Source organism: Paroedura picta, chromosome 16, assembly GCF_049243985.1.
Source record: "Paroedura picta isolate Pp20150507F chromosome 16, Ppicta_v3.0, whole genome shotgun sequence".
Lineage (NCBI taxonomy): Eukaryota > Metazoa > Chordata > Lepidosauria > Squamata > Gekkonidae > Paroedura > Paroedura picta.
Window position 1 is genome coordinate 8761895 of NC_135384.1, and position 13223 is coordinate 8775117.

At 52.4% G+C, this 13223-nt stretch overlaps 1 protein-coding gene across 3 annotated transcripts; it reads right to left on the bottom strand.

The window, feature by feature from the left end:
* Positions 1 to 395: 395 nt before the first annotated feature.
* Positions 396 to 12189, bottom strand: CD37 (CD37 molecule). 3 transcript variants are annotated; one of them, XM_077314924.1, is made up of 9 exons: positions 12017 to 12189; positions 9304 to 9378; positions 9112 to 9184; positions 8688 to 8812; positions 7126 to 7200; positions 6641 to 6745; positions 5812 to 6015; positions 5636 to 5719; positions 396 to 2228 (listed from the first exon to the last, which is right to left on the bottom strand). In XM_077314924.1, the coding sequence occupies exons 2-9, from the start codon at positions 9367 to 9369 to the stop codon at positions 2151 to 2153; spliced, it is 810 nt and encodes a 269-aa protein (XP_077171039.1). In that variant the 5' UTR covers positions 9370 to 9378; positions 12017 to 12189; the 3' UTR covers positions 396 to 2150. The 3 variants fall into 3 exon arrangements, with proteins under 3 accessions (XP_077171039.1, XP_077171038.1, XP_077171037.1); XM_077314923.1 differs by lacking the exons at positions 396 to 2228; positions 12017 to 12189 and adding exons at positions 2246 to 3018; positions 9493 to 9591; XM_077314922.1 differs by lacking the exon at positions 396 to 2228 and adding an exon at positions 2247 to 3018.
* Positions 12190 to 13223: the final 1034 nt, after the last annotated feature.

Sequence of the window (13223 nt, forward strand, 5' to 3'; positions counted from 1 at the left end):
TCCTGTCTCCTAGCAGTTGTATTTAGACTAAAGTTACTGCCTTGGGGCAGGCAGGTGCTCTTCAGTCATTCTTGCTAACAGCTGTCCATGAACCCAATATCTCTGCATCGGTCCCTGGCATTGCCTTCCACAATTTTACTCTCACTCCGCTCTGAACTTGCCCTCCCCAAGGACTCAGCTGGCCAAGCTACCTGGGGTAAGCAGCCCCTGGTGATGTGTTCCAGCTCTTTTGTTACAGAAAGCAACCAATCAGCCAGCAGGCTAAGCTGACCAACCGGAACGAAGGGGCGTGGCTCTCGGAACTTCTACAGAAGTCGTTCCCCCCCCCCCCCCCCCGAGTCTATCGATGCTGGTTTTCTTCTACAGCCGCAAGTACAAAGAACCCCGAACGGCTATTTGTGGGTCTTTTGTTATTATTTATTTACAAATGAAGACTACATTACAAAAGAGGAAAAAAAAATCCAAATACATTTAAAATAACAGAAAACAGCTAAAGAGAAGGGTGAAATGATATACATACCCCGCTCCACCCCCTCTATGGTCTTTTCACAATTCCACCGTCTTGTCCATTTATGATTCCATGCTCCCATTCATACACAACTTTTACAAGTTTATGCATTTGTAATTTTTTGGTATTAAGGCGGACAGAGGAGAAAAGCTTGACAAATAATTGCTCACCCTAGCTTGGGAGTGCAGTAAGAGTAGGCCACACTGACTAGGGATTCTTGGTTTCTTTTTGGGAGGAGGTCTCACTTGGGCATGGAATTGGGGTCACTGCGGGTGGGCAGGTAGTTGTCAATTTCCTGCATTGAGCAGGGGGTTAGACTAGATGACCCTGGAGGTCCCTTCCGACTCTATGATTCTGTGACAGGCTTGCCAAGAACAAAGGCTTTCCCCTGAATCGTCCAGGTCGCCATCTCACCCCCAGGAGAGTGTGGCTGTTGGTCTACTCTGGAATTAGACCGAGATTCCTCTTGTTGGTGTGGGAGCTGAATTGCACCCCTGGGGTTTCTTGCGCACACAAGGAGCTGTGAGAGTGCTCATGCACGGTTAGAAACTTAGGCAAGGGGGCTGTGACGGAACCAGAACATGACAGAAAACATCTGGGACAAAGCGAATCTTAATATGCACAACGGCAATTACAAAAGGAAGACAAAGAGGGAGCATTCCCCTCCACCCCAAAAAAAAAAGGGCCTTAAAACTAGGAATGTTTAGAGATGGGTGTAGGGGACAGGGGGTGACGTTTAAACTGGGGCACTCAAATCATGCTGATTAAGTCAGGCTGAGGGCCAGACACGATGCATTGGCATGGCCTGAGGAGAGGGTTCTCACAATGTACTGGTCCCCGATTGGGACACGTTCACCAGACTCCTCGGGTAAACGTCCGGCCTTCTTTAGAGCAGCACGCGGAAGCCCAAGGACCAAGCAACGGGCCCAGCAAAATCACCCTGGCTGCAGCTTCCCTCCCGAAATCCAGGCTCACCCAGCTGGGTTGTCTTCTTTGGGCTTTACTACCTCTCACTGGGATATTGCCTACTTAAAATGTACACATTAAAAATCAGATTTATCTCGATACCAAAAGAAACTTAAGGAAGGAGGCTTACCAGCTCCCGCTTGCAAGAGAGGGGAAAAATCAGACAAATCGGGGCAGTTTACTCAGTAAAAAGGCTGCCGGAGCTACCCAAACATTTTAAAAATACTGATATGTATATACCGCTTTGAGGCTGCCCTCATCGTACAGGCCTCCCAAATGAAATCGGGTAAAGCCATCGTGGCCCGGCAGTGGTACCTGAGCGTTCTTCGGGCTGATTTGACTTTGGAGATCGTCTGTACATTTGGAGTAGAGGGAAGGGCTACTCAGGGAGTTGTACGCTGATCTGTGAAGAACGCGGCAGGTTTGGGCCGGTTCTGATTCTTGTTGGAGCCTGCAGGCCTTTAAGGCTGAGGTTCGGTTCACCGAGGCAAGGGTAGACTCGTATTCACGCCTGGCATCAGGGTGAAGACAACACGTGAGTGGGGGAACCCATTTGAGGTACTTGGCAGCCCTGCTTGAAGCTCCGGGAGGGGGGGGAGGAATGTGCGGCCTGGAAGGAGCGGCTTCCGGGGCAGCCCCAACAAGGCGAAGGATCTGGGAAGCCAAGACGCATCTCCTAGGAATAGCGAGCAAGCTTGTCGTAGTTGGGCCCGATGGTCTTACACAGAAACATCGATAGCGTCATTAGGAAGAGCTGTGGGGCAGAGAGAAAGAAAGAGGTCGTTAAGAGGGGCTGCAGGTCCATCGCTGAATCGTTTCTGAGGTTGGCAAGATCCCTATAATCTATCGGGGGCGACCAAGTGGTGGCTCTCCAGGTGTCCATGGACTACAATTCCCATGAGCCCCGGGGTGCAGCTACAATTCCCATGAGCCCCTGGGTGTCTGTTGTGGAGAGAGGAAGGGAAAGTGTGTGTAAGCCATTCCTTTGGTGCAAAGGAGTGCAAAAAACCAGCTCTTCTTCTGTTATTCCACTGGGGCTGGGCAGATGCATTCTAGGTACATTCAGAGATGCTTAACCTCTGTTTTACTTGCTCCAGGTGTGAGCTCTGGCATTCCAAAGAGGTGGTACACCTGACTGTTCGCTTAAGCCCTTCAGCTAAGGATGGAAAGGGGAAAACTGCCGACAAAGGGTCAATAACGTCATACGCAATTCAGAGGAAAGTAGTTATCGAGAGGGGTTCTTGGACTTTCTTGCCGTGCTTTTCCCTCCAATGAAATAATCTCACTGTGAACTCCAGGTGGCCTTGCAGACTTTTTAGGACGCCCTTTTATTGATCTCTGCGGTTTGCTGTCTCTCTCTCTCTCTCTCTCTCTCTCTCTCTCTTTCGCTAGTTCTCCCAGCTGGCTGTTCAAATCCCTGCATGCGGCCCAGTCCGGGGGCCAGGTCAGATCCTGAATCCTCGCCTAATTTCCTCTCCTAACTCTTTGAGGGTGTCTGAGCTCTCTTCGCCGAGCGCGACGGACGCTAGGTACATGCCGTTCATCTGCGGAGAGGAAACGGGAGCGTTGGTGGAGGGGAGGTGCCGATCCAGGCAGGCACACAGCCGCTAAATCCCCACCAGACTCTCGGCCCCACGCCCAAACCCCAACTCCTGCAACTGCCTGGGAGAGTTACCTTGCCAGTACTCCAGGTAGAAGTCCCTGTGCCGCAGGAAGCAATGGGTTCAAACAGAAGGGGAGGGGGAGAGTTACTCGGCAGAAAATCCCTGTTTGCAGAGGCCTGTTTGCTCTGCAGAACCGATAACAATCACCGGCACAAAAACCCAACAGCCATGCACGCTCAGAGACATGCCTGAAAGCTGGGAGAGGGGAGGTCAGGGGGAATCTACCCACCAAGCAGGGCAGACAATAGACAAAAGCTTGCATCTGCTCAGCAGCTGGCTCTGGCCCAGCCAGTCCAGAGAAACTGGATGTCCCCGTGGAATGATTCATGCGAAACCTTTTTTGGGCATGTTCAGTGCACGAGATAAAAGAGCTCAAGCACACAACAGAAGAAGCAGCTGTTGCCGGGCCGGAGTCACTGGTGGGGAGACCAGGCCTGGGGAGGGAGGGGAAAGGAAGGAAGTTCCATCTCCCTGCTCCTCGCTCGGGCAGTGCTGAGCCAGCAGGATCTTTAAGCACAGAGGCATGCGGTGGGGAACGGAGGCAGAACATGGGTTGCAGGCCCTGAGTTCAAGAGCTGGCATCTCCAGTAAGAGGTCTGCAAGGATTGGGAACGTCTCTGCCCGAGACCACAGACAGCCCCTGCTAGACGGAATAAAGCAGCCAGTATCAAGTGTCTGACCCAGAAGGCAGCTGCTTCTTATGCCGGAGTCTGGACTTGCTCAGTCCCTCCCCCTTCTCTCAATCTGTAGTTGAGGACACTTCCCTGCTTAGATCCCGCTTGGGTTAGCAGCCATGCATTAGGGGGCTTGCACATTGGTTGCTGGCATAGCAGCCTCCTAACAGTTGTAGTTTGCTTTCCCGGACAATCAGTGGGAGCTCTCAGTTTTTAAGTGCAGTTCTCCCAAACAAGAGGCTAGTTAGGGAAAAAAGCCACAACAAACTAAGAGAAAAGGGAGAGCGGACTCAACCTGTTTCAGCATATTTGAGGGGGGATACGCCCCGGTTCCCCCTTCCCACCCAAACTTACAAAATTTCCATGCATGGCCCGAGTACACTCACAAAATCAATACCAGGAAGCACAGGGCTTGCTAGTAATCCGCATTGCAAGCACACAAACTCACACACTGCACAAGGGCCTTGTGGATTTTGTCAGTCTCCCAGCCCCTATATATTTGACCAAATCAGTGGCCATCCTTACAAAAGGTATGGGGAGGGCGGTACCCACCACAAATCACAGGTAGAAAGCATGCCAGAGAGAGAACCATATCCATGCGTAAATAATATAGTCACATTGCCATGTGCCACCTGCTGGGGAAGTAGAGAATTTCCTGGGAGCCCCCACTGTGCAAGTCCCTGTGCTCCAGCACGCTGATTAGCATCCTGCACAAGAGCTGCAGGAACTGTAAGAAAGGTTTGAAACAGGAAGGAGAAATGCCCCCCCCACCCCTACATGCACACACAAACACACTCTCTAGAGCAGAGGTCCCCAACACGGCACCCGTGGGCACCACGGTGTCTGCAAACACCTTGCAGGGTGCTTGCCAAGGATTTTTACAAAGTGGGGTGGGACCCAATGGGTCATCTGCCCAGCAAGGCTTGTGATAGGCTGTGCAGTTTTAAAAAACATTGCATCAGCGGCAGCTGCTCCCACAGTATATAGGAAACCATAAACAATCTATATAGTGAAATACCTAAGCAGCTCAAAAACAATCACATCATTGTGGCCTATTCTGTTTCATGCGCCGGAAAGGAAGGGGAGGGGGGGCAGAAAGTTCTCTCAGCCCACAATGGCCTGTAATTGTGGCTTTGACAGGGAGGCCAGCAGACTTCAGCGTGGTTTTTCGGTCTCAACCACAGGCCTGGCAGAACTCTCCCCCGTTCCAAGGACATAGGAGTTTGACCACAGAGGGCCTGAGGGACAGAGCGACACCACCCTTCGCCTTGACAGAATTGTGTCCAATGGCAGCTTTTAGTTTTTGCTAGAAGTTGAGGCTGTGGGTCCCTCTACTCCTTTTCTGTCTTTACTGGCCCAGCTCCGAGGAGGGGTAACTGCAGGGCCCAGGGCTTTTGACGAGACCCACAGCCACTCGATCCCTTTCGAGTGCCCCACCAGCCATGCCCCTAGCAGCACATGATGCTCAACAACCACTCAACAACAGAGGCACAACTCCGGCAGGCACAACCAAGATTTATTAAAGGCGTGGGCTTTCGAGTGCAGGCACTGAATCTTGGTTGGTCTTAAAGGCGCTATTGGACTCTATTTTTGTTGTGCTACTTCAAACCAACACAGCGACCCACTGGAATCTGCCTGGGAATATCTGTTAGAACCATTCACTGGGCAGTTCCCCTCCCTTCCAGTAGGAGGTGCTAGCTTCTAGAGAAAGCTGGGCAGGCTAGGCAGACAGAGCAACCAGATTTGCCCCCTCTGCTTACTCAACTGCAACCCGCTAGGAGGACCCGTAGCCATGCTTCCCATCCACCTCTCTTATCTCTTACCTCCATGAGAGCAATTCCGAGACAGAGTCCCACAATGGTGATGATGTTCTTGGCAAGCCAGTCCTGGACGTTGGCCTCGCAGCCCTATGAGATTGACAAGACTGGGTTTAAATTAGGAACCCCAGAAGGAAGGGAGCTGCAAATCCCTCCCGATGAGCCGTGTTGATGCTACTTACGTCTGTGTAGACAGGCCATTCCCCCCGGGCAAAACAGAAACCTTCAGCACGCTCTCGAGGCTCATGGGTCTCTGTGGTGTTGGTCAGCGGCTGGTCAGCCCGAGAATGGTTTCGGCAGGAGCAAGGATAGATGGAGGAGCCATTGGTGGTCACTGCATGGTTCCTTTGCCAGTCAGCATAGGAGGTCCATCCGCAGCACTGGAACTGGAGGGGGATTGGGGAGCAGGAGTTAGGGAAGGGCCAGCACGCCGTGAGCCATGAACAAGGCCACCATAACTACGGGCAAACATAAATAAGGACACACAAAGCCATCTTCTACTAAATCAGACTGCTTGTCCATCTAGCTCGGGATTCTCCAACATCAACAACTTTCCTTGGGTGGGGCCTTTGCCCAGCAAGGCTTCTGATTGGCCACGGGAGACCTGATTGGCTGTTCAGCTTTTGAAAAACACTGCTTTGGCAGCAGACGTCACTGCAGGATCAGCATCTCCACCACTGCATACCTCCACCTTCTGCAGCCGCCGTTTTGTGTCCACGGGCCCAAATAGGTCATCTGACACTGATCCAGCTGATCAGCATGGTCTACTGCAGGATTGGCCAAATTGTGGCTCTCTAGAGGTCCATGGACTACAATTCCAGATGTCCGTGGACTACAATACAATAGTCCATGGACATCTGGAGAGCTACAGTTTGGCCACCCCTGGTCTTCTCCCACAGGTAACAGCCCCCCAGCTCTTTCCCATTACCTGCTACCTGGCCATGCTATAAATGGAGGTGTCTCCAAGGGGCAGAGAAACCTGAAGTGCACACTGGTCCTTCAGTGTCTTACCTGCTCCTGAACAACATCCCAGCTTTCCTCCTTATCTGTGAGTGACCCGTTGAACTTGTAATCTCGAATGATCTCGCTCACATAGACTCTGACGCTCGCCTGGATCTGCATGGCGGCAGAAAGAAGAAAAGTTGGTTTTTATACCCCGCTTTTCACTGCCCAAGGGAGTCTCAAAGCAGCTTACAATCCCCTTCCTTTCCTCTCCCCGCAACAGACACTGTTGCCACGCCTCCTGAAGGCACCAGCCAATTTATATGCAACCATGAACAAAGGCTCTTCACACCATTGGTCAGTTTCGGTTTAATTTCTGCGAAAGAACCCTTTGAATAATTGTATGGTATGGGGTCACCACAACACGAGGAACTGTATTAAAGGGTCGCGGCATTAGGAAGGTTGAGAACCACTGTGCTGAATTCATAGAGAAGGGTGCCTTCCTGTGGAATGCAAGTGCCCGTACAGGGAAGTTCCCTCGCGGAGTGACTCACCGTGTCCCGCTGTGTGTAAACCACGATTCCGATGGCGATTTGAGCCACGAAGAGCAGCAACAGGAAGGCAAAGTACTGCGGGCGGAAAAAGAGAAGACAGTGAACCCCGTTTTTCTTTTTCAAAATAAAGGAGACACAAGAGCAAGACCTGGAAAAGCCAAATCCTAATTGTGGCGCAGAGTGGTAAGGCAGCAGACATGCAGTCTGAAAGCTCTGCCCATGAGGCTGGGAGTTCGATCCCAGCAGCCGGCTCAAGGTTGACTCAGCCTTCCATCCTTCCGAGGTCGGTGAAATGAGTACCCAGCTTGCTGGGGGGTAAACGGTAATGACTGGGGAAGGCACTGGCAAACCACCCCGTATTGAGTCTGCCATGAAAACGCTAGAGGGCGTCACCCCAAGGGTCAGGCATGACCCGGTGCTTGCACAGGGGATACGTTACCTTTACCTTTAATTCGAGATGCCGTGACGTCAGTTTCAAAATGCACAGAAATCACGACAGCAAAATTGTAAATGTGCCAATCTAGAGGAGGAAGTGAGTCACGGGAAGAGTTCCTGAGACTGTACCATGGCAGGAAGGGGGTGGGTGGACGGAAGCTGACGTTTTGAGTTTCCTACCTTGCAAATTCTACCCCCTTACAAAAATATCGTGTTTTGGAAAGAGATCTGACCTACGTTGCTTGATAGGCTGGTGTTCTACATGCAGGGATTATCCCGCTCACCAGAACAGTGTTCACGTTTGCAGTTGGCTACCTGCGGGCTAAGATAAGAAATGTGCCCAGGAACTCTGCGTTACACAACTGTCTGCTCATGTGGACTGCCTTCGTACCTATATTCAGTTCAGCAGGGTGCCACTTCTGGGGTTTCTTGAAACCCGAAGATGGCTTAGTTCAGGGGTGGCCAAACATGCTGACAGGGGCTCATGGAAATTATCATTATTATTATATTATTAACATTGTTATTGAGATTTTTATTTCCCACCCCTCCCGAGACCGGCTCGTGGCAGATTACAATTGTCCACAATAAAACTCCAGTAAAACCCCAGTACAATTAAAACAGGACATAAAATTACAGTATGTCGGTAAGAGAACAAGGCGGTAAAAATCCACTACATCCCCCCCCCCGCCCCAACATCATCCAATAGGGAAATAACCCCCGCCGTTGCTGACCCTGGCGTACCACTGCATAGCACCAAGCACTAAGGGGGGGGGGGATATCAGATCTTCTATTCAGACCCCAGCCTCAATCACAGACCTGGCGGAAGAGCTCCGTATTGCAAGCCCTGCGGAACACAGAAAGCTCCTGCAGAAAGCTTCATGAGCAACTAGAGGGCTAATTTGGGCACCCCTGGCTTAGTATACCTTTGAATACCAAGGGAAAGATGTTGCCCATCATACTCTATTCTGGGGCTTCTTGGAGGGTCTATGGCCAGCCACTGTGAGTCTGGTTCATCAGGGCTCTTAGGCCCTGCTTCTAGGAAACCCCTTACTCCCAGAATGCTCTGTTTCCAGACCTCATTGACTGTTCCTAGAGAGCTTTTGCGGACCAGCTCCTGGCATACTTACAAATCCGAGCATACACTTGACTTCTTTGAGGGAGCCCAGGCACCCGAGGAAGCCCATGAGCATGGTGAGGATGCCAACCCCGGAGAAAATATAAGACCAGATCTTCAACGCGAAGAGGGACGACCCTGGAGAAAGGAGGGACGGATGTGTCAGTCGAAAGTTGGCTCGGGAGGGTACTCAAGATGTCCAAAAAAAAATTCATTTGGAGGAATGAATTTCCCCCTGTTTGCACAGAACAACTGGAGAATAATTCTGGGTTATCACTGTGGGATTCAGTGCAGGAAACCTAACAAGCTTTCTCTCTCCCAAACCCATGCAGAGCCCCCAAAGGAGGACGAGCTGTCAGTGAAGGGGTGGGAGCAGAGATTGGTTCCCGCTGGGGCCAGAAAGGGGCAGGCAAGATTCGCGGTCTTTGGGAGCTCACCTAGGGAGGATGCAAAACTATTCTTGTCAAAAAGTATCCATAAACCAAAGCTGAAGAGGAGGCTTCCAAGAATCTGGAGCAAGGAGGAGAGAAGAGAAAATGGGTGATAAATTCTAGGCTGTTGCCAGCTCAAGATCTACCCCCAGGCCCCCTGCCAAGTCTCAGGCCTGCTCCCCCTAGCCCAATACTCACAAAGAAGAAGAGGTTGAAGAGGAAGAGGAAATACTTGGTGACACTGAGGCATCCTTTGTGGGACATGGTGGCTTCCTGCAGGGAGGAGCAGGGGGGAAAAAGAAGTGTTAAACGGAATGAGAGACACACATATAAACATGGAAAGTAGGAGTCCTGTCTGTGTTAGGTGGGGCCTGTTCCCCTCCCCACCTCATTCCATAGCCATCTTACGAAGGACGAGAGTTTTGTGGGGTTTTAAAACGAATCCTCCCAGATAGATGGGGCCAAAGTCTCTTCCCTCACCCTGAGACCCGTGGTCGAGGTCACAGTAGTGGCCAGATGGGTTGCTGGGGAAACCCAGACCCACATCTGGGGGGATGCCCACTTCATCCAAGGCCTTGCTGTCCACGGGGCAGAGGGGACGGAGCTGTAACTCTCCAGAGGTCCGTGGACTCCAATTCCCATGAAGCTGGCAGGGGCTCATGGGAATTGTAGTCCACGGACCTCTGGAGAGCCACAGTTTGGCCACCCCTGCGAAGTGGGGAGCGGGCTGAGGAGAAGCAGCCGCAGAGCCCTCCGACGGCTCCGATCCAGGATTTCACCTCTCTTTTTTCTGGAAGACTGACAACTGCTTTCAACTGATAGCACACCTCCACCCATCTTGCAGCCCTGTCAAGCACCACACCCTAGCCCTGCAGGGCTTGCCGATTTTTCAACCGGCCCAGCCCGCTTGGGAGTCTCCGCCGGCACCTAGAAACCCAGACAGCGCCAGACAAAAGCGTCACAGGCTGACTTCGGTACATCCAAACGGCTCCTAAAAACCTCCCCAAAAGGAGAGACTCCTTGTTTTCTCCCTGGATGACCGGCAACCCTATCCCACCCCTGGCCTCCTATCCAAACCCCGCCGTTCCGATTAGGGGACTCCGGAGTGGGTCTGTTGCCTCAGAGGTCAGACGCCACAGCTCCAGAAATTACATACAATACAACGGACCGTGCTGAATCAGCATCTACGAAGCCAGGGGTCACCGGGCTCTTGGACAAACGGCACGGCTTCCGTTTCCAAATGAAGCCATGCAGGGGCTGAAGCAGAGGCTCTCGTGAGGCTCCAAAGCCCCCTACCACTTAATCTCCCATGTCAACCGCTGCTCTATCCTAAAGAGCGCATACTTTGCCCATGTCTCCTCGTATTTCACAAAACCCAGGCCAAAAGCTGTTCCAGGGCTTGGCTTTTTCTAGCAAAACCACCGGTGTGAACAGGCGACAGAAAGCAGAGGAAGCGGAGAATTTCGAAGCTGCCACGCGTCAGAGATTCTCAGAAAGATCAGCGCACTTCCTGGGGGGGGGGTCGTGCATGAGGCCAATTCACACTGGATTTCACAAACGACACGGCGAATTTCAGCAAGGGGCCTACGCTCCACGTCCTCCAGCTCGATGCTAGCAGCTAAGCTTTCCACAACCACGTATTTATCCAACTGTTCACATCGTACGGCGCCTCCATTTCTGAGCACGCTTGCTTGTGCAATTGGGCGTTCATTTCCCATCGCAAGGACACTGCCCCATGCTTCCACTTTTGTCCACATTTGTTCGGTGACAGACTAGGATCGGGGAGAGCTGAGGTTTGAATCCCCGCTCGGTCATGTGACATGCCAAATGACCTTGGGCCAGTCACAGGTTCTCCATCTAACCTCCCCCGCTGGGTTGCTGTAAGTATAAAATGTTGGGGAGTAAAAACTTGTAAGGCGCTTTGGGTGCCCGTTGAGGAGAAAGTGCAGTATAAATCAAAAACACTTTTCCTTGATGTGCATAGCCGCATTGGTTCACGGCCTTCTACCGTGCCTCTTCGCACACACCGATTCGAAAGAGACGTCTCGAGGCTTGCTCACCGCTATGCGTACAGTATGGGTAATCCATGGACACTTATATAACCCGCATGAAACACAGGCTCATGCCTTTCCAAGAGTTGCACAAGAGAATCTCAGAGCCGACACGCAAGCGTGCGTGCGTGCTCTCTCTCACACACACACACATATAGACAAAACACACACGCACTTACAGTGCACACCAGGACTCACCAACACATTCCTCCTCACTGGGTGCTTTTAACCAGCACCCATGCGCCAAGTCACACTTAACAGGACATGTTTTTAGCAAACCACACAAGGACCCTGGTTCTCAGTCCTTCCTTCCCACCAATGATTAACCAGAGTTCCCTACAATCGGTCCTTTTGGCTTCACACAACCAGCCCAGCTCCCCTTCCCCTCCTCCCCCAAACTACCCCTTCTAAGCCCCCCATCCAGCCTTTCGGGTCCCCCGACCCCCAAGCCTCTCTCTTGGGCTAGCTTTCGTCCCCCCAAATGCCGGCAACCTCTCAGAGAGACAATCTCTCCCCTGCTACCACATCAGTACCCCCCCACCAAAAAAAACCCAGTTAAGGCCTTCTGCTTTTTACATTGCTAAACCCCCTGGCCACGCTCCCAACCCCATACAAATCGCACCCCCCAACTTTCAGGTCCATGCCAGGTATGCGCCCTATGGGGCAGGACCCCAGCTGACCCCGGAGAGACAGGGCTAGCTCCCCTTCCCCTTCGCGATCACAGCAGACCCTGCCCCAAAATCCACACCCCACACACACACAAGAAAAGCACTGATCCCCACTTTTTTCTTACTGGCCCCTAACTTTTCCTGCCGAGGAGTCCGCAGGGACCAGGAAGATCGCGTCCCCAAATGACTTACCGCACGCTGGCCCCGGGCTCTTGCACTTTCTCACGCCGCAGACCCCCTCGCTCCCCCCTGAGCCGCTTCCCCTTCCCAAAAGCAAACTTTCCGACCAACTTCAGCCAGCCACCGCGAGGGGCCCTTCCTCCGCCATTCGCTCCGCTCCGTTTTCATTGGCTGCCAGAAAGGGGGGAGGGCGGGGCTTGGGCATTAAAAAATTAATAGATTCCAGCCCCGCCCACTTTAGCTTGTAATTTCCAGCCGACTCCCCCCTCCCCCAGGCCAAGGTTGAGTTACAAAAGACTTTCTTTCTTTCTGTCTTTGTTAAGGTGGAATTTTGACGTTCCGCACCGGGGAAGTCCCGCGCCGCGTCCGCTGCGGCGCAAAAGGCCGCGCAACGGGGCGCAAAGGGCGCCCTCCGTTGCGCGGCTTTTCCGCCACGTTTCCCAGCCTAGGCGGGGATCTGCTGGCGGAGATTTCGGGTCGTGCATCTGGAGTTCCGCTGCCGCACGGGGCCGGTCCAAGGAACATGGACCCGGGAGCAATTCGATCGGAGTCGCTGCGCAGCATGCGCGCACAGGATCGGCCTGCGCGAGAGTTAGCAAACAGGGTATCTGGAGAGCTCCTGGCGAGCGAGAAAAAATGGCTGCTTTGGAAGAAGAACATCTGTTTTTTTTTTTACTTTTTGCTCCAGTAAGGAGTCCCAGAACAGCTTGCAAACACCATTCCCTTCCTCTCCCCACAACAGGCACCCGGTGAGGTCAGTGGGGCTGAGAGCTCTGCGAGAACTGCTCTGTGAAAACAGCTCTAATGAAACCAGCTGCATGTGGAAGAGTGGGGAATCAAATGGGGTTCTCCAGATTAGAGGCGGCTGCTCTTAACCACTACACCACGTTGGTGGGCTGGGCGGCATTGTGCTCTGTTGAGGACCCCTCCCCTCCCCAAGCCCTGTCCAGACTCCATCCACAAAATCTCCAGCTGTTTCCCAACCTGAATCTGGCAACCCTAGTTACATGCATGCTTGCATGTCAGGTCTGAGAATCTCTTGTGCAACTCTTAGGAAAGGTATGGAATGACGTAGAAATTATACTTCCCTTTCAGATGGACCTGGAGTTTGGCGTGGCTCCGTATACCTTGGCATGACCCGGGACAGCTCTTAGCTGTCATTCTAGCCCTTTTGAGATCAGTAGGCATAATATATAATCATAACACAAACTAAGGTTTG